Raw genomic sequence first — 23,641 nt, 5'->3', positions numbered from 1 at the left:
CACTGGCAAATGGAGTTCAATCCTTCCAAATGTTAAATTGTTACCATCTCACATAAGAACAATCCACCCCAGAGAAAATATGTCTTCTGTGGTGTGGAGCTGGAACAGGTTGATACCTTCCCATACCTTGGGGTCACCATCAGTAACAAGCTCAAGTGGTCAGCCCATGTTTCTATAACAGCAGCTAAAGCAAGCAAATCACTGGGTACAATCAGGAGCCCATCTGGAGCGTGCAACTTCCATACTGCGTCTGTGAAACGGCGTTTTCACAAGTAGGTTTATTTTTAGAGTAGCCCTTCCCGCGAATTAGGTCAAAAAACAAAGGCAGTTCCGGTTCGGTGACCCTATGAAGTCAGCTTAATTTCTTGTAATTGGTCATCGGGCTCCTGTGGGAGTCTAATTAGCGGGAAATTCAATCTAAAAATAACCTTACTTGTGAAAACGCCGTTGCACGAACACAGTAGAGTTGTAAGACCATGAGTTAGTTTATACATAAGCGTTAATCTAGCCTGCCTTCTTCTCGTTTCCAGCGTGGCCCACCCTAAGTCTTTAATCATGTCCGTAACACTAGCATATCTATCATAATTCTATGAGCAAAACCGTGCTGCTTTACGTCGAACCATTTCCAGAGCACTGATATCTTTCTTTAAAAACGGGTCCCAAGCCGCACTTGCATATTCCAGCTTCGGTCGTACTAGGGATGTATATGCAATTTTGTTTACTTTCTTTGGGCAATTCCAAAGGTTGCGTTGTATTGTACCAGGAGCCCATCTGGAGCTTATTGATATCGATACCCGAAAATATCTGATTCAGCATCCTGAGAGTAGCACGAGTGGAACCCATCAATTTAAATTTCGCGTGCCATATGCAAATAAAGACGTTTTTAAATTTTCGTTTTTTCCAAAAACTATAACGGACTGGAACTGCCTCCCTGAGGCTATTGTTTCATCACCCTCCTTAGAAGCCTTCAAATATAGGTTACCAGCTTTTCTTAAATAATAGTTATATTTAGTTTAATATAGTTTTCTTTATTTAAATTTTTAAATCATCATTTTATATATTGATATTTGTTTTTTTTATGGTTGGTGTGATAACCGAACGGTTCTTACCGACCCAATACATGTAAATGTAAATGAAACAAACTGGTAGAGAATAACGTTTGTTTGCCCGAAAATATCCCGTCGCGTGCATCGATCAGCCGCAGCTCAATTAACGTAAGATCTTGATTTATTGTCTTTCGAGAAATTTCGCGTTATTCCACGGGAATCACTGACTCTTGATTATCCAGTATTTAGCAGCTTGCGCAGTCAATGTATTTTTGTCATGAGTGTTCCGTGGCCAGGACTACTGTGGGGTAACCGATACCAACAAACGTCGCTACATTTCCACGAAGTTCGGCGCGAAATTCCCAAGTTCCCTCAAAGTTTGCCATTTGATTGAAAGTTACGTAATAAACTACAACTCCTGTTTTGTCACGTGACATAACTCCCCTCAAAGGCCCCTGGGAGAACAAAGTTGTTACCTTCTTTAGTAGTGAGGATATACTTTTTGTTAATACGTGAGCAATGTGGTTTATCGCCCTGTAAGAGTATTGAAAGAAAAATTTTCCCTCGTTTCTCGTTTTAAAAGATTTTTTTTTATTTACGAATGGTTTCTTCGTAAAGCATAAACTAGAAGACAAACAACAAAAAACAAGAAAGGGAACTATTTTACTCTACCCACCCCTACAGGAAGTAGGAAGTGTGGGTGGGATATCTTCGGTTGCGGAAAAAACTGGAGTGAGCTGCATTTCTTGTTGCGTGCTTCACTATGAACTCGACTGCAAACAGCAATCAAGCTAACAATGGCACTGTTTCCATTGACGCTTCTGCCTTGGCCATAGCCGTGCAAACTCTTACAATTAGTCTCCTTCTGCTTGCTTTTCTCACTGTTTTCAGCAATGGATTGTTTCTGGTGACATTTTACAAAGATCCTTTGAAGTGTTTACGAACGCCAACTGCAATCTTCATCGCTGGCTTGTCGAGTTCAAACTTTCTCACAGGTCTTATTGTGGAGCCAGCTTATGTGGGCATTTTTTTGTCGGCAATGCACAGCGGTGCATCTTTCGGCAGCAAATCTATGAGAGTATTTCTTCGCTTTATGGAAGTTTTTAGTTTTGTGACCATCACAAGTTCCTTTCTGATCATGCTTGCTCTGGGTATAGTGCAGTATTTGCTGATTAAGCACCCTAGAATTTACAACAAATCCGTCAGTGCTAAGTCAGCGGTTATCGGAATTATTTTCATTTTCATCTATTCCATCTTGTTCGCGCTGTTGCCAGAAATGACAGGCATTAATAAAGGCCTGCTCTCTTTCATAGATCTGCTAATTCACAACTTGCTGTTAACTGTTGCCCTTGTCACACTTTATCTCGTCGTTTATTGCCAGTTCCGTAAATTGACCGATCGTCATCGTAATGCAGATCTGCAGGAGAATTCCGAGGAACACGGGGCTTCTATAGAACCGACAGAATCCGAGAAACAGCGTCTCCAGGCAGAAAAGGACTTTGTGTATGGCACTATCATTTTGACTACAGTCCTAATTGTGACTGTTTGGCCTTTTTGCATATGTGTGATCATTGCGATGGTGTATGGTTTCACACTTGCAACCTATCTTGCATGGATAATCTCACTGATCATATTGCTGTTGAAGTTCGCACTTGACCCCTTTGTGTTTGCATGGCGCCTACGGAAGTACAGAAAGTCCTTGGAGCTTGTTTGGCAGCGCATGTGTCAATGTGGCAAGCCATCTCTTCCACCTGCTTCTTACCACAGAAGTGAGCCAGAGATCACTTCTCCCAGCTCGGAGCACGATCACTGTGGTGTTGAGGTGACTGTTGTAGATGGGACTGGTCCTGTGTAAACAACATGTGATGAAATCAGCTGAACCAAGCATTTGAAGCTCATAGCATGTCTCTAGTGTTACTGTCATGTCTTGGAGAATATCAGATACTGTTATCATAAACTTTTGCAGCATCAATAGCCAGGCCCCAGTTGTTCGAAGGGTGGATAGTCAAAAGAAGTGTTTGTGGTGTATTTTCTTTGAATAAGAGAAGGCACATAAGTTGTAGAAATTTTCATGAAAGGATACATGTACATTTAGAGCTTTTGAAGTAGATTTGAAAACAATCAGCCTTTTGCTGAATTACGTAGAAGTAGAGTGTCTTATGATATTAAATAATTATTATTGATAGCGTTGAATACCTGGCATGACAGGAATTTGCATAGAATATAAGCGTACGCATTTAGTTTTTATTTGTAAACTCAGTCACCTTTAAAGATGGAGTCAGCATCAAAATGATTCCACTGAATCTGATTTTAAATGTGGGCAGGACAGTCAGAAAGGTAGGGGGAAAAAAGGACCCTTTTTAAAAGCCAATTAATCATTAATCAGTTTTCATTGGATGTGAACCAAACAAAATCGGTAATACTTGTAATAATAATTTCTCTTTCAAGTAACTATTTCAGTTGATCATCAGTGCTTGGTTAATAAATAAACTGGAATATTCCAGGGATATGAAATTAAATGCTGCAGATATTGCTGTTTTTATTTGTGTAATAGAATGAATAGTTAGAGATTAAAATGCAAAAGTGAGACATTTTTAGCTGAATAATGATTGAGTTGAGTAACTTTTAAATATCTTCTGTTTGCCTCTCCAAAAGACTAACTATTCAAGTTGTTTTTATGTTACCATTAGCTGAATGGTGCTTTAGGTTATTTCAAAAGAATAGGTAGTTGAAATTTTTTTAGGAAAAAGGCCAACAATCATTTATTATTGTTGTGTTGTGAATCCTGAGGGGAATGCACTCTGGATGCTGCATGATGCATTTCTGGTCGAAAATGCAAAAAATATGGTAAAAAGCTTGCAAAGTCAAAAACAGAGTTCTGGCATAGATTTGTTTTAAACTTTCTTTATGCTCACTCACTTGCTCCATGGCAAATATGATTTGGAATCAAACAGATTATAATGTTGGCAAAGCACCCATACCACCCAGGGCCCGGTTGTTCAAAAGTCGATTAATGCTAATCCCAGATTAAAGATTAACCAAGGAATTTCTCTACTCCCAAATGCTATGCAACACTGATATTCGACAAAACTTTACATTAGAAGAAGTCAATCTTGAAAAAGAAAAATAGGTGAAAGAAACTTTCACCAGAAACTTGAAAACGTGAAACAAGAGTTAACGCTAATCCTGGATTACGTTAATCAGCTTTCGAACCACCGGGCCCAGGCCTGGTCTGCAGTGTGCAGTCTGCAGTCGGCAGTCTGCAGTCTGCATTTTACACTGACTGGTTTGCAATCGAGCCAACGCAAGCTGTTTCCAACTGTTTGTGACATTGTTACATGTATATATGGAAAGAGGTCACATACTTGTTTAGAAATTGAATCCAAATATAATTTGCTGAATCTATTAAAAAGAAAATCTTATATGAGGGCAAGTCTGTCCTTTCGAATTTCCTTTACTCTAATTTAAGATATTATTTTCCTGCACTCCGCTGCTTTTGTGCTTCATGCGTCGCACACTAGACATTGGGGAGCTTTAGCAATGATGACAGCAACGGCAAAGAAGAGGGCGTTGTTAAATGTGAATTCCCGTTATTGTAATGGCTTCACATTACTATTCCAAGCATTGTAATGTGACAAAGGTGTGGCAAACCCTCAAGAATGGAACCAGTATGAATGGTGCTCAATTTAGGAATGAAAATGGAAATTTATCCTCAAACGCTGATGTTCTCCCTAAATACCTCAAATACCTCAAATTTGGTTATTTCATGTTGTTGTTTTTCTGATTATGGCAAAGAAATAGACAAAAATGAAAAATGCATGTGCAGATCAAGTGTGCAAAGCTATTGCTTTTGCTGACTTAATATGCAAATTTGTAACATCCTTGTTCCTGTTGGCGTTGTCTTCGGTAGTGGTAAAAGGTGCGACTGCTGTACAAACCCTGCCCCCAGAAATTTAGCCAGCATTGAAAATTATCAGGAAAAGTACATTATAAATTGCTGACAAGCTTTAATACCTTACATAACCCTTTGGCGTCCAAACTGGCCAGACGTAGTATTTCACTCTATCTAATGCCAGACGATTTTACTCGTCAATGGGGAACCCCTGGAAGTCAATGGGATTAGGTTGACCCTTTCTAAAATTGCTGCCTAACTCTTTCCATCCTGATAGTGGGACTTACAGATTTTACTCTGTTTAATTCCAGACAATTTTACTTGTCAATGGGAGCCGATTCAGGGATGAATGGGTCAACAACATCTTCGTCCCCTCAAAAGCTATATGTCCCCTTTTAAGATTTTATTCTATCCAACCTCAAATGATTTTATACTTTAAATGGGGAAGCCCTTAGTAGGGGCAAAAGGGGTAACAGCTTGTAGGTGCACTTAATGAAGGGGTCATAGTATTTGACTGCTCAAACTATTGACACCTCAAACGTCCTCGGACGCCCCAGTTCACAGTTAGAATCATCTGATGTTAGTCTCACTCCCAGGGGTCAATGGGTTAACCCATTTTCTCCCAGGTGTTCTCCATTGACGAGTAAAATAGTCTGGCGTTAGACAGAGTAAGATACTAAGTCTGGCTGGTTTAGGCCGGTTTGGACATCAAAGGGTTAAATCTCCCTTCTTAAAAAGCAACCACATACCTGCACAGATCGAGTTGTTACATTCAATTTACAAGAAGTCATTCCTTCACTTCAAACTACATTTTCACTTATGCATTCATTTATGGCTCAGAGTTGTCTTGAAAAGTTGAGGCTGTTCTTCTGCACCCTTACTTTTATGCCCTGAGTCCAAGATTATCATAGTAATACCGTTCTCTAAGCATAAAATTGAATGCCACTCTAAAATTGACAACAATTTATTCACTGTCAGTTTGAACTGCCATTATTCAATCCTTTAACTTAGATCGCTGTTGAAGTTCTGGATTTTCTGCAATGAATTTTTCCCAGTTTTTTCCATCACAAGCATCAACTTTTATAGCCTTTACTGTGCCTTCATCTAAACAATGTGGCATTACTCCATAGCCATCTGGATTGGAACGAGGCCTGTAGAAACTCTGCACACCACACGTCTTGCAAAAAAGATGCTTTGCAGCATGGGTATTAAAAGTGTAGCAAATTAAATCGTCTTCTCCCTAACCAAGCAAAGAGCAGAAGAGTTTGAATACTAAAATAATAATTATAACCCATACAAAACTTCCCCAATACATACATACATACATACATACATACATACATACATACATACATACATACATACTTGACGCTCCCCATAGGGGCTTTTCAGGGCCAATGAAACGATGAACGAAACAACAACTGTTAAGAATCCCAACTGACCAGAGGCAATTCAGTTGGCTATTTGCAAGTGGCAGCCAAGAAACTGAACCAGGGACTACCAGTCAACGAGTGGTCAGAACGAGTCTTGAACCCGGGGTCTCCCAAACTCAAGGCAAGCGCCCCAACCACTACGCTGCACTGCCTCCTCCAATAGCATCATCAATCTCCATTTTAATGGTTTAACTTTGATTTACCTATATGTTCATGAGCTATGACCTTTTTTTGTTTTTGAGACATGTATCTGTTTACTTTTCAATGACCATGCCTCCTTAGGGCAATAAATTCAATATTCCACTACTTTAGGAAAAGGACGCTGGAAAGAATCCTCACCATATGTGCTTTTAGATTTGTAGTTTTAGATATGATAGTAGCTTGTACCTGAAGCAAAGTAAAGTGTGCCTCTGGAACAATGAAATGTTTGTTTTGTTTCTTCACACAAATACTGCAGCTGGTGGAGAAACAAAATTATGATAAAGTTCAATAAAAGGCCACTATGTTGTTCAACACTTTTAAGATGTTATTGCATTCTGCTTTTTGGGCATTTTGGGTGTCATGGAATTACATCACTTTGCGTGACAGAGCCCCTTAATTCAATTTCGGGTTCACAATCAGACATAGTTTGATGCCTTTTAAAGCTACATTCTCTAAAAGGCAGTAAGCAGCAAATTATGTCAGGTTCTCCAACTGTGACTCTGTGTAGTAGTAGCCTTTTTGGTGATACCCACCTCACACCCACATACTGCTGTAGCCCCCTCTCCCACCCCTCCCAATCTCAAGCTCATCTGAGGCCCTCCCAGGGGTTTTGGGGAACAAGGGAACATGCATGGCTAATTTCAATTGGAAACAGGGAAACAAAGACAGCATATCTTAGGGTACAAGGGGACAAAAAACATTTTAGGGATAAAAACGCTAAGAACAAGTTAATTAAATGAAAGTAATTTTGGGAACAAGGGAACACAAGCACATTTTTAAAGGAAACAAGGGAAGATGGACCCCCTCCCCCCTTCCCTGGGAAGGCCTGTTCCTGTCCTCTTATCTGGCCAAGAACAAGTACTGGTACTCTTTTAGGTGGAGAGATGCAGACCTGCCAACTCTCACGGTTTTGCTGTGAGACTCATGATTTTGACCACAATCTCACGATTTCTCACTAAATTCTCACGACAAATTGAAAATGAGTCATGAGATGGAAGATTTGTTACATGTATTCTGAAACTGAAAGCAAAAATCTGATGTCTTTTTCAGCATAGTTTACAGTCTACAACTGCCATGTAGCCCATATAAGACATATATAATTACCACAATAATTTTATCAGAATTAAATTATTTTTAATTGCATAGATTATATAAATTATGTGCGCACATGATATTGTGCCATTTTTGTTGTTCGGGTAGGCCACAAACTGTATATTTCGGAATGACTTTTGAAAATCTCACTGTTTTTGTGTGAGACTAGATGGCAAGTCTTGAGATTATAAATCAGATCAAATGAAATCACATTAAATTTGAGCAGACCAAATCGGATTCCGGGATTGGATGTTGCTTTTTTAAGGAACCCAACTGAGTCTGGGGCTTGAATGCAGGACACCAATGTGACAGGCTGTTAATATTCCACAATAGAAGACTGGTCATTCATTCATTAACGAATATTTCATGCTTACATTTCCGTGATTGCCCGATATTCATCCTCTCTTTGCAGCTGTATGATCGTCACCCTCTAATAAATTGATGACCTGTCCGGGTGTCCCAAATTAATTAAGTCATTCACCGAGGTGTAGAGGAAAGGAAAGGAGAGGAAAAGAAAGGAACTTTATTTAATTAAGTGTCTAGTTGTTCTGGCGCTGACTCACTAGTATTAAATTGGGGACACTGTAAACTGAAATCACTGTAAACGCAAATCAAGTCAAACGATCTGCAGTAGCTGCGGAGGTCTAGTAGGCAAGTCACCTAGCTGCTCAAAAATCATGAACTCTTGAAGTGAAAATTTTGAAACTGAAACATATTCAGCGACTTTGAACTTCAATTTCATTAAGCCCCTAAGGGGGAATTAATAGAATGAACATGTATCAACCTCCTGGAGAAAGAAAGTGCTTCAAAATTCCAGCTCATAGCATTTAATAAACATACTTGCAATCTAAAACATATAACACTGCAGGTGCCATCACTTCATATCGGATCTTGCCGCAATGACATCCCCCTCTGTGTTTAACAAGTTGCGACCCCTCAGAAGCCATTTCCCAAACAGTCCACGAAAAGAATGCGTGGTTGCAAAGCCCAGTTTACACGTTGCTCGGAAATAATCACAGAATATGTAAACATCTAAGAGTTGATGATCGTTTCTTGGATGGAAGAAGACTGATTGAGGACAACCCCACAGATGCATGAAGGTCTTACTTATCGCCTCATTGACAGCAGAGACTGGCAATTTCTCTACCGCATCTCGATTACAGTGAGTTACACCAATTTGTGTTTCCACTTTTTAAAGTTCATTCATCTTTTTACAACGTGACTGCGTGAGGTGATCACTTCCGCTTTGACACGTTTAACAATAAAACGTTTCTAAGAGCGGTTTCAGATTACCTTTTAGCTTAGTTAGAACTCGAGAAACGTACAAATTCGATCGAAGTATATTCGATGAAGATCGAATTTTGTGATCGTTGAAAGGAAGTGATAAGCTTAACTCATCAATGAGCTTATAAGTCATTGACCTTTTCCCCTGACCTTCGTGTTCACAAATGGTACAAGTACGTAGAAATTTCAATATGCTAAAAGACGATCTTCGAGCCAGAGTCCTTTATCTTCGGATGTGAAAAAGAGTTCAATTCCATGAATATCCTTCCGCTTTCCATCCCCATATGACCTGCATAAGTTTTACCTTGCAGGAAAAGGAAAATTTGCACCCCAAATATATCTTGTTTTAAAAAAGAAATTGCTTTGGAGAAAGTTAAGGGTTGACGGGGACCCTAGATCAAATGGCTTGGCTGTGATTAAACTTAGTATATTACTGTCATTGCTTTAGTCATTTTGCATAAACTGCATCTACAGTTTAACAGTTCAATTACGTAATGTGATTCATGGGTGGTTGACATTAATTTTGATATATATTCAAATTTCAGTAAATCGCTGTGTGAAAACAAAAATTATGATTGCTGGTTGCGCTGTATCACATGCTTCAAAGATGGGTCACTGCTGAGAAAGTTTGTTTCCATCCATGGCATTAAATGTGCTATTGGAATTCATGCATGGAGATCTGGAAGACTTTTATTAGGTAAAAAAACCTTGCAAAAAAGATTTTGTTTTTTGTCATAAGAATGTCCTAAATAGCAGACGGGATAGCAGTGGTGCAATCCATCATCATTCAATCCAATATCTTTCAATATTCATCAGCCTTTAATGCAGCCATTTCTTCAGTCGGAAACCAGCCCATTATTAGTCTATCAGGCAGGCAGTCATCCAGTCGATCAATCAATCGATTGATCCATCCATTCTTCAATCAATTAATTGACCAATCTCAAGGTAGTAAGAATCAGTCTTTTATCAGTTTAGACACTGACCAAAAGGCCTTTGTATTGAGGCTATCATTTTATTGGGTCTTTTTTCAGATTGTCCAGTCCCTTTTGCAATTGTATTTGGAGGAACAGATCTCAATGAACATTGCAAAGATGAGGAAAAATTTGAAATCATAAGCAAAGTGGTTGAAGAATCGAGGTACATATGAGAGTGTAAACAGTTTTCCAAAAAAAGAGCTGTGGCTATATATATAGACAGTCACTCCCAAATTATTACGATATATCAACTGTTTTCTTGTTACCCGGAAATAAAGGTGGTACTCACTTGTACTGACGTTATGTTCAGCCTTGATAAAATTATTTGTGTTGTCCCTTTGACTCCTTCACAAACCAAAGGGAAATTACTGTAGGTAAACACCACAGGCAATAATGTAGTCCTCAAATAATTAGTTAATGTCACTGTTCCTTGGTATCAACATAATTAGCTTTTAAACGCATAACGCAAGGTGCAATAGAATGAGACAACAGACATATTGGCATTTTTTGAGGGGAACACTGCCTTGCGGCTGGTTAGCTTATACTACTCCCAGATTGTGTGACATTGAACAACCTCACTTATCTCCCAAGCACTACGAGCTGAGTGGTAAACAGCACGTGCTGGATCGGACAAGAGTATTGGTTAGTGTACAACGTACAAAGGCAAACGAGCCAACAAGCTTAGGGAAAGTCACTGTGCAGACTTAACCGCACCACGCAGGAGTGACCCGATTTTAATGAAGGCAAAGCGATATATCCAACCCATCTCCAAAGGGAGGGAGGGAGAGAGGGGAAAAACTTTAACAAATTGCAAACAGCTCGTTGGTTTTAATACTATGGAAGACAAACTGCCAAGTGAACCTTGGACGACTAACTGAGGCTTTTATACACATGTAGCTACAATAGACTCTGTCTATTAAAGTAGCCAGTTGTACAGGTTCTGCTCTGTAGCAGGTAAGCATTACACATGCTCTTTAGCAGTAATGAAGGAGGCCTTCACAAATTTGGCCAATGCAGGTCTACGTTATAATCTAGCTGAGATCCAGAAACAAAGTTTTTATGGCCTCATTTTATTAAAGAACGAGACCATTGATTTTATGACCTTGAGCGGCCGACTACAAAGCAGGGGGAACACAAAGATAACTATCACGGCATAAATAGCCCTTTTAGTACTGTCATGTTCCATTAACCATATTGTACTGATGGGGCAGTAAAATCTCATTTTACAGATATCTTGTGGCTTTTAGTAAGCCAATGAAAAGACGAGCATTGTTGATGTGGGTGAGTGCAACAATAGTTTAGAGATGTCCTGGATTCTGATTTATTTGAGGAAAAATCATTTAGCATTGAATTTCATAACTTAAATAATGAAAAAATATTCTGCTCTCAATGTTTGTTTTACAGCCTGGAATTGAAGACAAAATCATTTTGCAGCCACAAGGTAAGTAGTGGAATATTTTATGATATATATTTATATATATACATTTTTTTCCCTGAAACTGAATGATTCATACGGCGTCATCACTTATGTCCAGGAATTTACCTAGCAATATTGGATACACTCCCAATTTTGACATCCAACAGCTGCAGGGAATGTCCCTTTAAGTCTAAGCATTTGCTACCTTTTTGCTCCCACCCAACTCAATTAGCTATGCTATTTTTGGATGGGACTTGTATCGGTACGGTAAATCATTTAGTATGTTGTTATGACAATTGGGTCATTGTGTTATTTGTAATAAATTTGTGTAAGAATCAATAAATGCTGATTTTTGATGACTTGAGGAGCATATAATATTTGGGGGACACTTTGTGACAGTGTTTGTACTTCGTGGCAGCTTATTGAAATCTTTGTGCATCTAATTAGTGGCATTTCTGGACATATCAGGGCATTATCATGGTTAAAACAAAGAGACTTAACAAACAAATGAGCAGGCTACAATTTATTTGGTTTTTGCGGTGTGTTTTGAATCTTTTTAAATAAAAACTGAACAATTTATTAGTTTTAGTGGTATGGTGGCTGCCGACTCAGTTCTATGAAATTATTAAAATATATTATTTCCTCCCATCGCACAACATGTACATTATGCAGACCAAATCATCTCTCATTCCAAGGAGAAAACGTTTTTCAAATTTTGTGGTCATCTATTTATTCAGACGCCTGGAAAACTGATCACCAGCATTATACATTATCTGAGCAGCTTTGTTGTTCTGAATTTCCTTTTTAGTTGTGTGTTACATGTACTTTAACTTTTTATGCCTAATCATGGTCACATTGTCTTTAGAATTTTGTACTCTGTGGGTGCGGCAGGTTAGTTTTGCAGGTTGCAGGTTGCAGGTTGCAGGTTGCAGGTTGCAGGTTGCAGGTTGAAATTTACTGTGACTGTTACATGAATAGCTAACCTTAGGCCTAATTAGGCCTAAAGAAACGTTTTTAGGCCTAAGGAGGCCTAAAGAAACGTTTTTAGGCCTAATTAGGCCTAAGGTTAGCTATTCATGTAACAGTCACAGTAAATTTCAACCTGCAACCTGCAACCTGCAAAACTAACCTGCCGCTGTGGGTGGAGGGTGTAAATTAAGTGCAGAATGCAGGTTGCAAGTTAGGTACTTGCGGGTCATTATTAACAACCCAAACCTTTACAAAAATAATAACCTTAGGCTTAAACATTATCTAAAGCATTTTGCAAATCCTATAATACAGTTCATTTTGGGAGGTTACCTGTATTTGCATTAAAACAATGGATATCCATTTCACTGAAGCATGATACAGTCCCAGGAGTACATGTAATTAACTTGTATTGTTTTTATGTAAAGAACCCCACAAAATGTATTGCATTGTGGGAAATATAGGAAAATAGTCAATTTAGGCCTAATGTTACCATCAGTAAAGGTTTGGGTTGTTTCAGCTATGGTGTAACAATGATCTGCAACCGGCAGTTTACAACTTCCAACTCTTTGGGGCCCTTTGGAAATCTTTGTGATATCTGAGCTGTACTAATGTGCGAGCCATGGGAGGCATGCGACCCATGAGTGCGAGGCAACATGCGAGTCACACAGTTATTGAAAGCTAACTGTTTTAAAATGGGTGCTTAGACTTAATAACTGTTTATCAGCGCTATTTGAAATGGGTAAATGCGAGATTCGCATGGCTTGCATGGCTCGCTAGCTCGCAGATTTGGCAGACCGGAATATCTTTGCATTTGAAAATATTAATAGATACAAGGATTACTGAAATCATTCTAATAACATATGTGAAGTGCTGATGGAGTCTCAAAAGAAAGTTATTGTGAATGAACAAACCCATTTTTATAACTTACTAAATTTGTGAGTTTTTTCGTTCATTAGGATTTTTACTAGTTTAGCCACTCTATAAAGGACAAATAATTATTATAGTGATATCATTGGCAAGATGTAAAATGTCGCCAAGTTTTCTTTTGTTTTTTGTAACTCTTGGGAGTGAGGTCTTTCTTATTAACAGATTTTACTCTGCGTCTTATAACAGACAATTTCACTGATTATAGACAATGTGCAAACCAGTGAGCCAATTGGCTGCGAGTCAAGCAAACCAACATGGGGAGCCCATGTGTGTCAACTTGCGAGTCATGCAGTTATTGAAAGCTTAATAACCATTTTGAAATGGTTGCTTAGACTTAAATGCGAGACTTGCATGGGTCACATGACTCGCTGGCTTGCAGATTGTCCATCCCCGATTTTTATTGTCAATTGGGGATGTCCTGGGGTGGCAAGGATCTCATGGATATACACACCAACCATAACTCTAAAAAAAACCATTCTAAATCAGTTTCTAGAACTAAATATAGCTATAGCAATAAGATAAATGAAAGTTTAGACCTAATCACTGAAATGGGCACTTAGACTTAATCTGTAAAATGAGAGTTTAACCAATTGCAAGGGGACTCGTGGTGGGTATATCCATGAGATCTTTTTCCCTGGGATGCCTAAGAAGTGTAGATAAAGATACTACACATCTACACATCTAAAAATCTACAGCTTAACCCTTTAAGCCCCGAGGGGTTCCCCATTGACGAGTAAAATCGTCTGGCGTTAGACAGAGTAAAATCGTCTGGCGTTAGACAGAGTAAAATCTATAAGTGCCATTTGGCACTATCGGGGCTGAAAGGGTTAAACAGGGACATAGTTTTTTCACACTGTTAGCTTAACCCTTTAAGCCCCGAGGGGGTTCCCCATTGACGAGTAAAATCGTCTGGCGTTAGACAGAGTAAAATCTATAAGTGCCATTTGGCACTATCGGGGCTGAAAGGGTTAAATGGTCTGTACCTGTATAAAATTGAAATCAGCTTATTTATCATTTGGAAAACAGGTTTTGAACATGTTCTCGTGAACAGAGAAAATCATCAATCAGGCCTAGCCTCCACAAAATCTCAAAATACAAATCTTGCATCTATGACTAACAAACACTTAGCAGGATTATGATGAGTTAGTCTTCTTAACTTATTCTGTGTTTTTTACCATGATAGCTACATTGGTTGCACCTTCTGGATTTAAGCTACATGGATATTTAAAGCAAACAAGGAGTAAGCAGACCTACAATGACAATGATAATTAGCCGGGAGAAGTGTCTCACTTGGCTTGCTTTGTTCTGCGGGTTCCATACCGCGAATCAATAGCTTGTCTGAATTTTGCTCTAGACTACAACTACAATAAAAATAATATTCATAATAACAATTTCAATTCATTCAATTATTATTCAGTTATTGCATTAGTAAGTCTATCTAGAGTGAAATAAATAATATTTATAATGACAATATTCTATGAGCATGCGTTGAATATGAGATGGTAAATAGCCAGTGAGGCACATAGCGCCAAGTTGGCTATAACCAGTTTCACATCCAACAAGCCCGAATGGTTATTGTTTTATTAAATTCCTGAAACTCCAAAAGTTTGGAAGTACGAAATACGAGCAAAAAAATCTGAGCGAAATCGAAAAAAAATTTAATTGATGAAGATGCGATGTTCATAGTTACTTCACGTAGAACATGGAACCACTAACAACCACCTCAAAAAAATCTACAACCATTCACAAAGAATCGAATACCATCTTAAAAAGCCATAATTGTCTAAAATAAGCAAGATGACAATATGTGGTTACCATTTAGCCAAAAAATCCAGGTGGAATGGTCGCAGCATAAAGGTAAGTGATTTTCTGAAATTGTTAAAAACCAACCAGATGAGAATGGCACTTTACCCTGCATTCCATCCAGTTAATCACTCTAAAATCGTGAGAAAGGGCCTGGAATGGAAATTATGGATGGTGCCACTTTATTTCCCGGAAACTCGTGAGGATTGTTTCGTTTTCCTTTTCTCACGATTTTAGTGTGGTTTACAGGATGGAATGCAGGGTAAAGCGCTTAGCACAATCAGTTACCATATAAGGTCAAACTAAGTATATGAGCTGATAACCGAGATTGAGTAAACCAATCACATCACAAGAAATGCAATAAACAAGGTTGAAAATTTAATAATGATGATTATTTTATTGGATATTTTATAGATTCACTGAAACAACCTGCAGCATTGAAAGGCTGCCAATGCATTGAGACAATACATGATCTTACAAATTCTGACTTGGTGAGTGCATTTGAATTCCAGAAAGTTGTACAACGAAATCTTTTAAAGTAGTGCTTAAGTTAATTTTTTAAGCAAGGATGCTTTTGTTATGTATAGAACACAGGGTCCTTTTACAAAAGTTGCAGTACACTGTATTTATCACTAAGACTTGAGATCACCACAGTTATAAATGTTACTGGTACTTAAAAAGTGGTAAAAAAAGGGCCTGAGAAATTCAGGCTCAAACAGAAGTTGAACCTGATGATTGGGTCAATAACATGCTTCTTTTTGCAGTTCAAATATAATTATATGAACTGCAAAAAGAAGCATGTTAGTTCATGGCAGTTCAAATCTCATTTAAGCCTGAAATTTTCAGGCTTTACTTTTGTCACTGTTTGAGTAACATTCACAACTGTGGTGGTCTATTAAATCATCAGATTCTCTCAAGTATTTTCAGATTTGCTGAACAATTAAGTCTCACTAGCATTTTTGGGTTTTGGTAAAAAGGTTTTTGTTCAATTAGGGACACAGAAAAGAAATCATCTCATAATATTGACTGTGCATAATTTTCTAAAAAATAAACGTAATCACCAACTTTACTGGCATCCTTTCTTCCTTGGGGGAGGGGGAGAGGGGGCTGGTGGACTGTAGCCCAGCTGTATTAAGGACAATTTGGTGCTTTTTCGGGGCTGCAGGGGTCTGAGATAGACAAAAACAACTAGATGTGTTGCAAAAAAGTTCACGTTAAAACAAAGTGGTAACTTATTATTTTTTTAGATTGTGTTCATGCTGGTTGCTGGTTTGAGGCGTGTCAAAGACCCACTGTACTTGGCAGAATCAATAGCAGGTCAGTTTGTACATCTTACCCTACTTTCATCTTTCCTGAAGATATAATGTATCTAGAAAATAGATGGCTTGTATAGCAGAGATCTGAAAGATTGAGGCCACTCTGTTGGCATAATCAATCGCTAATAAATTAGTGTGTGAACAGCAATGATAAATTATTATTGCCTTCCACCCATGTGTCCTGCCTTCGAATCCATGACTAGGTGTCAGGTGGGTTGAGGTGATGTTGGTTCTCTACGTAGTTTCAGTGCTATCTGTATTCCCATGTAATTCATCTGAGCATTAGCCGTAGTTAAGTGGAAATGAGCCCTGCACACAACATAGGACAGAATAAAACTCTGACCATAATGGGAATTGGAGCCACAATCTCCCTTTTTCCTCCGTTTATAAAGAATATTATTTTCCTGCTCTGGAAGCATAGTGTCTTGACAAATTGCAAGCCAATGAGTCATGCGAGTCATGCATGTTGACTTGCATGGCTCGCATGTTGACTCGCTGGTTTGCATATTGTACAAACTTATTAGAAGGATACTATGATTTTCAGTTGAGTATGCCACTCGGAAGTTGACTCAATGTTTGAGTTCCCATGTTGTCAAGGGCAACTTGCTTTGTTAATTCCAAGAGTAACTTTCAGGGCCTTGACGTCAGGAGAGATGAAGCCCGCCAAAATCTACAAATGGTAACCACTAAATCAAACTGGTGACCGTTTCCAGTTAAATGAGGTCAAAACCCAAAACGTTACCCTTGGAAAGAAAGCAAGTTGCCCTTGACAACATGGTAACTTTAATGCTGAAATTCCCTAGTGTCGTTACTCAACTGAGAATCATAATAACATGATTGTAAAAAAATTACCAACTCAGAGCAATAATAAATTATTTATTGTTAGTGTTTAAACAGATGATAATGTCATAATTGTTTAAACATTGTTTGCCATGGATTGGTAATTTTTGTGAATTACCTCCCTTTTTCCTTGATAACCCAATATCTCTTCTAATGCCTTCCATTCATTGAAACCTGATTAGTGTGACGTACCCCATCAGAAATGCATGTTGTCAAACCATTACATTGCTGCCATAGTATTTGACCCATGCAGAAAATTATCACTAACTTATACATTTTATGAACATTAAGTCTCTAAATTGTCTATGTTTGATTTGCCTTTTTAGAGTGGCACAAAAAGGACAAGCGTATACATTTAATAATTGTGGGGCCGGAGGTAATTGATCAACCCTCATAAATGTAATCACTGATTATTACAGTAACACTCAAGAGAAGATATTTATTTGTTTCAGCTTGACACTGAATTTGCAAGACAAGTCAAAAGGGAAGTCCAAAGGTAAAATCATTTCACTATATAGAGGGTTCTCAAGCTACCTTGATGACCCATAATCTGTGGTTTGTGCCAAATTGTCAATGTCTAAGAAGTGTTATTTTGTACCTGCCATCTTATGTTGCATCACCAGCATCATATATTTTAATCTCGAACTTCTACATGTACTGCGTAAGATGTTCTATAGGGAACCATTCATATCATAAAATATAACTGGAGATCTCTAACTGTGTTCTGGTGAGTTTAGGAGACATTCCAAACTCAACTTGTCTCAAGTGAACATTCTCCCCACAAAAAAGGAATTTTTTAATTGGCACTTTTTCAAACCACTATTCACGGCTAGTAGTTATCACCTGTAACACTATTAAAACTCGCTTGTAGTACCCCTCTTTTCACTGGTTGACAGCAATAGACTATTACATAAAATTATTAATAATTTTTTGTTAGATTTCCTGGAGTTGTGGTAATACAGCCATTATTATCTTGTGATCTTCATGCTGCCATTCAGGATTCATTTGCTGTTGTGAACAGTTCAACAAGTGAAGGAATGGCCTCTGCAATTCTTGAGGTTTGATGATGAATCATTACTTTTTTGTAATCTGTTTCTAAAGTTTGTTTCATTTCACGCTGTAGTGTCCTCTGTTATTGATAAACACCGTAGTCCTAAATTATGATACACAAGTGAAATCTACATTTATTTCATTAATTTAAGACCTTAACAAAATCAATTATTATTATCATTATTATTTGTTGTTGTTGTTGAACTGTCCAGGTCGATTTTAAAATTGCAGTCAATGAATCTTGGTTGCCCTGTGTTAGCACGTAACATTCCTGGAAATTCTGCTGTGATTCAGCACAGAGAGACCGGGCTTTTGTATGATACACCAGAGGTATGCTTGCAATCATTCTTGTACGGGTAATGGTGTAGAAATCATTAAAATATTGCAAAAAGCTTTCATCAAATAAGCCTCAAAAATCAAAATATACAGTAATGGCCCGGCCATACCTTATCACTTTCAGAAATCAATATGAATTTCTCATTACATCTCCTTACTTGATGACACAAGTCACAGGGCCAACCCAGATCATGAGGTCATTAATTTGCTGCCACGGCTGGTTCCTTCTTCTACCGGAGCAGAGATTACGTAAAAAAAATAATAAAACAAAAGAGAGAAAACAAAACAATCCAAATAAAGAGTAATCCCAAGTGACAATGCTTTTTGTTACCTGGAGAAAGATTCCCACTGCCTGCACAATATTGCTATCCACATGCATAGTAACGTTTTTGTTTGCACAGTGCTGTCTCTAGGTATTAATTTTATTGTCTTTTAATTTTCAGCAATTTGTTGAGCTTGCAAGAGAGTTGAAGGAATCTCCATCACTCCGCACTCTTCTCACAAAAAATGCAAAAACATACTTGAGTAAACATCACTCCACAGACAAGGAAACAAAAACATACAGATGCCTGGTGGAAAAACTAGTTTCTCTTTCCAATTAATCAGTCAGTAGATTTCAGACAATTCTTTTATGTTTGTGTGGAAAATCATTGCAGACAACATTTAGGCATAATTTATGTCAAATTATAGACTGAAATCCATTATTTTAAAATTATTGTCTTTTATGGTTTTGCACAAGTTTTGAAAAAAACAAGGTCAAGTGGGAGGCCAAATAATAGGGTCCTGGGTAAAAGTCATTTGCCATGATTGTTTTTCTTGAAAATTTTGTCCAAAGCGGTGGGAAAAAAGAATAACGACATTTAGGTGTGTTTATGGCCTTACGAGAATGATAAGCATAAATTCAGTTCAGTTCAGCCCCAAATTGTTCAAGACTTGTTCGCAAAGAAAATTTTGGAAAGACAAGTTGCAACAATATTGCACAGCACACAATCATGCAATTTCCTAATTTGATATCCAACAAAAAAACAAATCAAAGAAGGATAATATTTTTCACTTATCCAGTGTTTCAAATTCTGCATTTTGCATTAAAGTGAGCAGATCGAGAAGACTATTCCTGGACCAGCAGAAAATTTTGTGGGATGTGATACGATGTCGATAATGTTTACTAAGACCTCATCGTAATTAAATACTTTTGCCTATGGCATGCTTATGTAAGGGATTAATAATAATATATTGTAAGTCCAGAAAAAAATAACTAGATACTAAAACTGTATGTTATTTATTAGGGTATTTATCACATAGTACATTGTCTATTAAATTAATTCAAGAATGTAAGGTAAATGTATATACAGAGCATTTTTATTGCTGAATTTGCCAGAGACTATAAGTGCAAGTTAATCTCATCAAGTATTTTAAAATACATTGACATTTGTGTGCAAACCTATTCAGTCCTTTGGAATTTTTTTTGTTTGTGGTAATAGTCATTGTCTAACGTGCTGTTGAATAAATTGTTTCATCAAAATGAATACCTACCTCTTCATTTTTAACTTGACGATATGGAAAGTAGGCTGGATGCACTCTGCACAGGGGAGCCAGTATCACAAGATAGCAGGTATAGGGAGCTTATGCAAGGACAACTACGATGGCTACAAGAACGTCACAAAACAATAGCTCTACACGCCCTGCACATGCGTTTTACCATTTTGCTGCATTTCTTTGCCATCCTTGTCCTGACAACAATGGAAATTGACTAAATTTCAGGTTGTGTAGAAGACATGAGAACAAGACGAAACATTTTTAATTTTCGCCCCAAACAACCACACAATTCTTGCCAATTTTATTCCTACAATGTTGATACACACTTTTTATTACAAAAACGAGGCTATAACGAAGTTATTACAAAAACAGGAAATAATATTCTTAGACTACGTTCTTGTTGGCGTTGTCATCGTCCTTGCGTAAGCTCCCTAGTAACTCTCACTTGTACTCAAAGATAAAATTCATACCCCATGTAATATCGATCGATTCTGACTTGTCATGGAAATATCATATTGATCACATTTGTCATACAGTTAGCAAATCTATTGGAATTATAGCAAAACTTATCAAGACATTAACCTTTCAATATCTATGATGCTCTAATTACTCCCTACCTAACTTATGATATTTGTGCCTGGGGCAACTGTGCACAAGTTCATCAAAAGCGATTATTGGTTTTAAAAAAGCTCTGGCATTAGAGTACATGTAAAATACTAATTATGGCTGGTTCAGGAGTGAAAGGGTTAACCCTTTCACTCCCAAGAGTGACACTTATAGATTTTACTCTGTCTAACGCCAGACGATTTTACTCGTCAATGGGGAACCCCACAGGAGTGAAAGGGTTAATAAAGGGGCTTTATACAAGAGTGTAACCCTGCATTGATTATTAGTGTCCCCAGGAAAGTTTGAGCGATCACTCTGGATTTGTATAAAATAAGTGATTTCTCTGAAATGATCAGAAGCTGGAAAAGGAAGACAAACCAGCCAACAGTTATGAATAAAATGCAGGCATCCTTCACTCAACCTTAAGGGAAGCAGGAATGGCACAGTGGTGAGAACTCACTTCCCACCAATGTGGCCGTATTATTATTATTATTATTATTATTATTATTATTATTATTATTATTATTATGTCGTTGACGCAAGTGGCTCGCTGCAGGCATGCGCAGGCCATAAAAGTGGGAGTGAGGCTGCCATTCATGCAATGCGCAATATTTTCGACGCTGATGACACGGACGCTGTTCTTCTTGTTGACGCCTCAAATGCCTTTAATGCCCTGAACAGAGCTGCTGCGTTGCACAATACAAGAGTCCTATGTCCAACCATAGCTACTTATGCGATTAACACCTACAGACAGCCTGCGAGGCTCTTTATTATAGGCGGCCAAGAACTTAAATCAGCGGAAGGCACCACACAGGGGGACCCTCTCGCTATGAGCATGTACGCCATTAGTCTCCAGCCACTGATAACGCGTCTACACGTCTCAGGATCAGCTAAACAGTGTTGGTTTGCTGACGATGCAACGGGAAGTGGTTCCCTGAAAGATGTGCGGAAATGGTGGGACGAGCTATCAGAGAGTGGTCCGGCGTTAGGGTACTTTCCCAATGCAAAAAAGTGCTGGTTGATCATTAAACCTGATAAAGAACACGCTGCTATGCAGGTATTTGGTGACACAGCGATTAACATCACCTCTGAAGGTCACAAGCACCTAGGTGCAGCTCTTGGATCGAGGTCATTTCTGGAAGGGTACGTGGGCGAGAAGGTAGAAGACTGGGTAAACCAGGTCACCAAACTTGCAGAGTTCGCCTTATCACAACCTCAGGCGAGCTATGCAGCGTTCACTTTTGGGCTACGGCACCGATGGACGTATTTCTTAAGGACACTGCCCGATATTACCGACTTGTTAGAGCCTTTGGAGCGTGCGATAAGCGAAGTCCTCATACCAGCTATTACGAACCACGCAACAACTGAAACTGAGCGCGAACTCCTTGCGCTTCCTGTGCGCTTGGGAGGGCTTGGGCTTATAGATCCAGTCAGAGCCTCACCCAAAGAATATGAGGCTTCAGTCAGGGTCACAAGTCCCCTAGTAAGGCAAATTGTGGAGCAAGTGCATCAGACCCCGGATGTGTCAGAAGTAAAAACTCTGCAAATAAGCGCGCGTAAGGAGAAGGATGAGTGTATGGATGAGAGGCTAAAACGGGTGAAGACCTCTCTGCCGACAGGAACCAAGCGAGCTGTAGAGCTAGCCACGGAGAAGGGAGCATCGAACTGGCTGACAGTAATTCCCATCAAAGACTTGAACTTCAATCTAAATAAGAGAGAATTCAGAGACGCGATCAGTTTGAGATACGACTGGGAAATCACCGACACACCGAAAGTTTGCGTATGCGGGGACCGTTTTAACGTAGATCATGCAATGGTATGCCGACGTGGCGGGTTTATAATACAGCATCATAATGAGCTTCGCGACCTGGAAGCAGAGATGTTGAGCATGGTATGTAATGATGTGGAAATAGAGCCGGTCCTTCAGGAAATCAATGGAGAGACTTTGAACAGAGGTGCCAACAGAGCTCCTGATGCGCGCTTAGATATTAGCGCTCGTGGCTTCTGGGAGAGACAGAGGACTGCATTCTTCGATGTCAGGGTTTGTCACCCTAATGCATGTTCTTACAGAGATCTAAGCCCCAAGGAAATCTACAGGCAACACGAGAATGAAAAAAAACGCCAATATGCAAGCAGGGTGATGGAGGTGGAGCAAGGCACCTTTACGCCACTTGTTTTTACTACCACAGGCGGAATGGCCGAGGAATGTAAGAGATACCACAGCAGATTAGCTGAACTACTCGCCATTAAGAAGGGAGAGGACTACGCCAGCACCGTGTCCTGGCTAAGAGCAAAAGTATCGTTTGCTATCCTCCGCTCAGCTCTCCTCTGCCTTAGAGGTTCCAGAGGAAGAAGAAGGAATGTAGACCTTCAGGAAACAGACATTACAATCGAGAATGTGACCGCCAGAATTTCTTAGTTTTCGTAATTTTAATTTGGTTGTTTTTGTTGTTTTTTTTTTTTTTCTCTGACTGATATTATCTGCATATATATATATCTTTTTTTAAAAAATAATAGTGGCTTTTCTTTAAGGAGCTTATTTTTATGTCCAATTTTTGTTGAACGCTATCATGACATGAATTTTTCTTACTACAAATAAGAATATCTTCGTAGGTTTATTGTGCTTCATACTAGTCTCTTTTTTAATGGAAATGAATTGTAAATAGGTTTAATAGTTTTCTTTTTTTTTTACTTCTTACTTGTAAATAGCAATTTGCTTGGAATATGTTAATAAAATTATTATTATTATTATTATTATTATTATTATTATTATTATTATTATTATTATTATTAACTTAAAGCTGGAAAGGGAGACAAATCAGCTACTTGATGCATCAATTCTAGGATAAAACTTGCACTTCTTTGCTCAAACCAGTGACTCAGTAAGTTATACAAATGTTCTTCTGGGAATACTATAGT

General features: G+C 38.5%; 4 protein-coding genes across 5 annotated transcripts; 3 read left to right on the top strand and 1 right to left on the bottom strand.

Moving 5' to 3' along the window:
- The first annotated feature begins 1,747 nt into the window (after positions 1-1,747).
- LOC137977757 (melanopsin-like) lies at positions 1,748-4,479 on the top strand. The gene has a single exon (XM_068825083.1). It carries the CDS (start codon positions 1,810-1,812, stop codon positions 2,899-2,901), a length of 1,092 nt encoding a protein of 363 aa, XP_068681184.1. The 5' UTR covers positions 1,748-1,809; the 3' UTR covers positions 2,902-4,479.
- On the bottom strand, positions 3,047-8,735 carry LOC137977758 (centromere protein V-like). The gene is made up of 3 exons (XM_068825084.1): positions 8,505-8,735; positions 6,759-6,828; positions 3,047-6,178 (listed from the first exon to the last, which is right to left on the bottom strand). Exons 1-3 carry the CDS (start codon positions 8,609-8,611, stop codon positions 5,933-5,935), a joined length of 423 nt encoding a protein of 140 aa, XP_068681185.1. The 5' UTR covers positions 8,612-8,735; the 3' UTR covers positions 3,047-5,932.
- On the top strand, positions 8,641-20,941 carry LOC137977756 (glycosyltransferase 1 domain-containing protein 1-like). 2 transcript variants are annotated; one of them, XR_011117878.1, is made up of 13 exons: positions 8,641-8,826; positions 9,494-9,645; positions 9,980-10,085; positions 11,152-11,203; positions 11,327-11,363; positions 14,419-14,475; positions 15,453-15,529; positions 16,286-16,355; positions 17,521-17,570; positions 17,647-17,690; positions 18,132-18,252; positions 18,457-18,574; positions 19,024-19,162. XR_011117878.1 is itself a non-coding variant. In XM_068825082.1 (13 exons), the coding sequence occupies exons 1-13, from the start codon at positions 8,759-8,761 to the stop codon at positions 19,180-19,182; spliced, it is 1,092 nt and encodes a 363-aa protein (XP_068681183.1). In that variant the 5' UTR covers positions 8,643-8,758; the 3' UTR covers positions 19,183-20,941. The 2 variants fall into 2 exon arrangements, 1 of the variants encoding a protein (XP_068681183.1); XM_068825082.1 differs by having other exon boundaries at positions 8,643-8,826; positions 18,476-18,574; positions 19,024-20,941.
- Positions 20,942-21,305: 364 nt separating this feature from the next.
- On the top strand, positions 21,306-23,282 carry LOC137976204 (uncharacterized). Its single transcript, XM_068823503.1, has one exon. It carries the CDS (start codon positions 21,324-21,326, stop codon positions 23,139-23,141), a length of 1,818 nt encoding a protein of 605 aa, XP_068679604.1. The 5' UTR covers positions 21,306-21,323; the 3' UTR covers positions 23,142-23,282.
- The last annotated feature ends 359 nt before the right edge of the window (positions 23,283-23,641 follow it).

This window comes from Montipora foliosa, chromosome 11, assembly GCF_036669935.1.
Source record: "Montipora foliosa isolate CH-2021 chromosome 11, ASM3666993v2, whole genome shotgun sequence".
NCBI classification, from domain to species: domain Eukaryota; kingdom Metazoa; phylum Cnidaria; class Anthozoa; order Scleractinia; family Acroporidae; genus Montipora; species Montipora foliosa.
The sequence above is the reverse complement of the archived record's forward strand: the minus strand, read 5'-3'. Positions and strand labels throughout refer to the sequence as shown.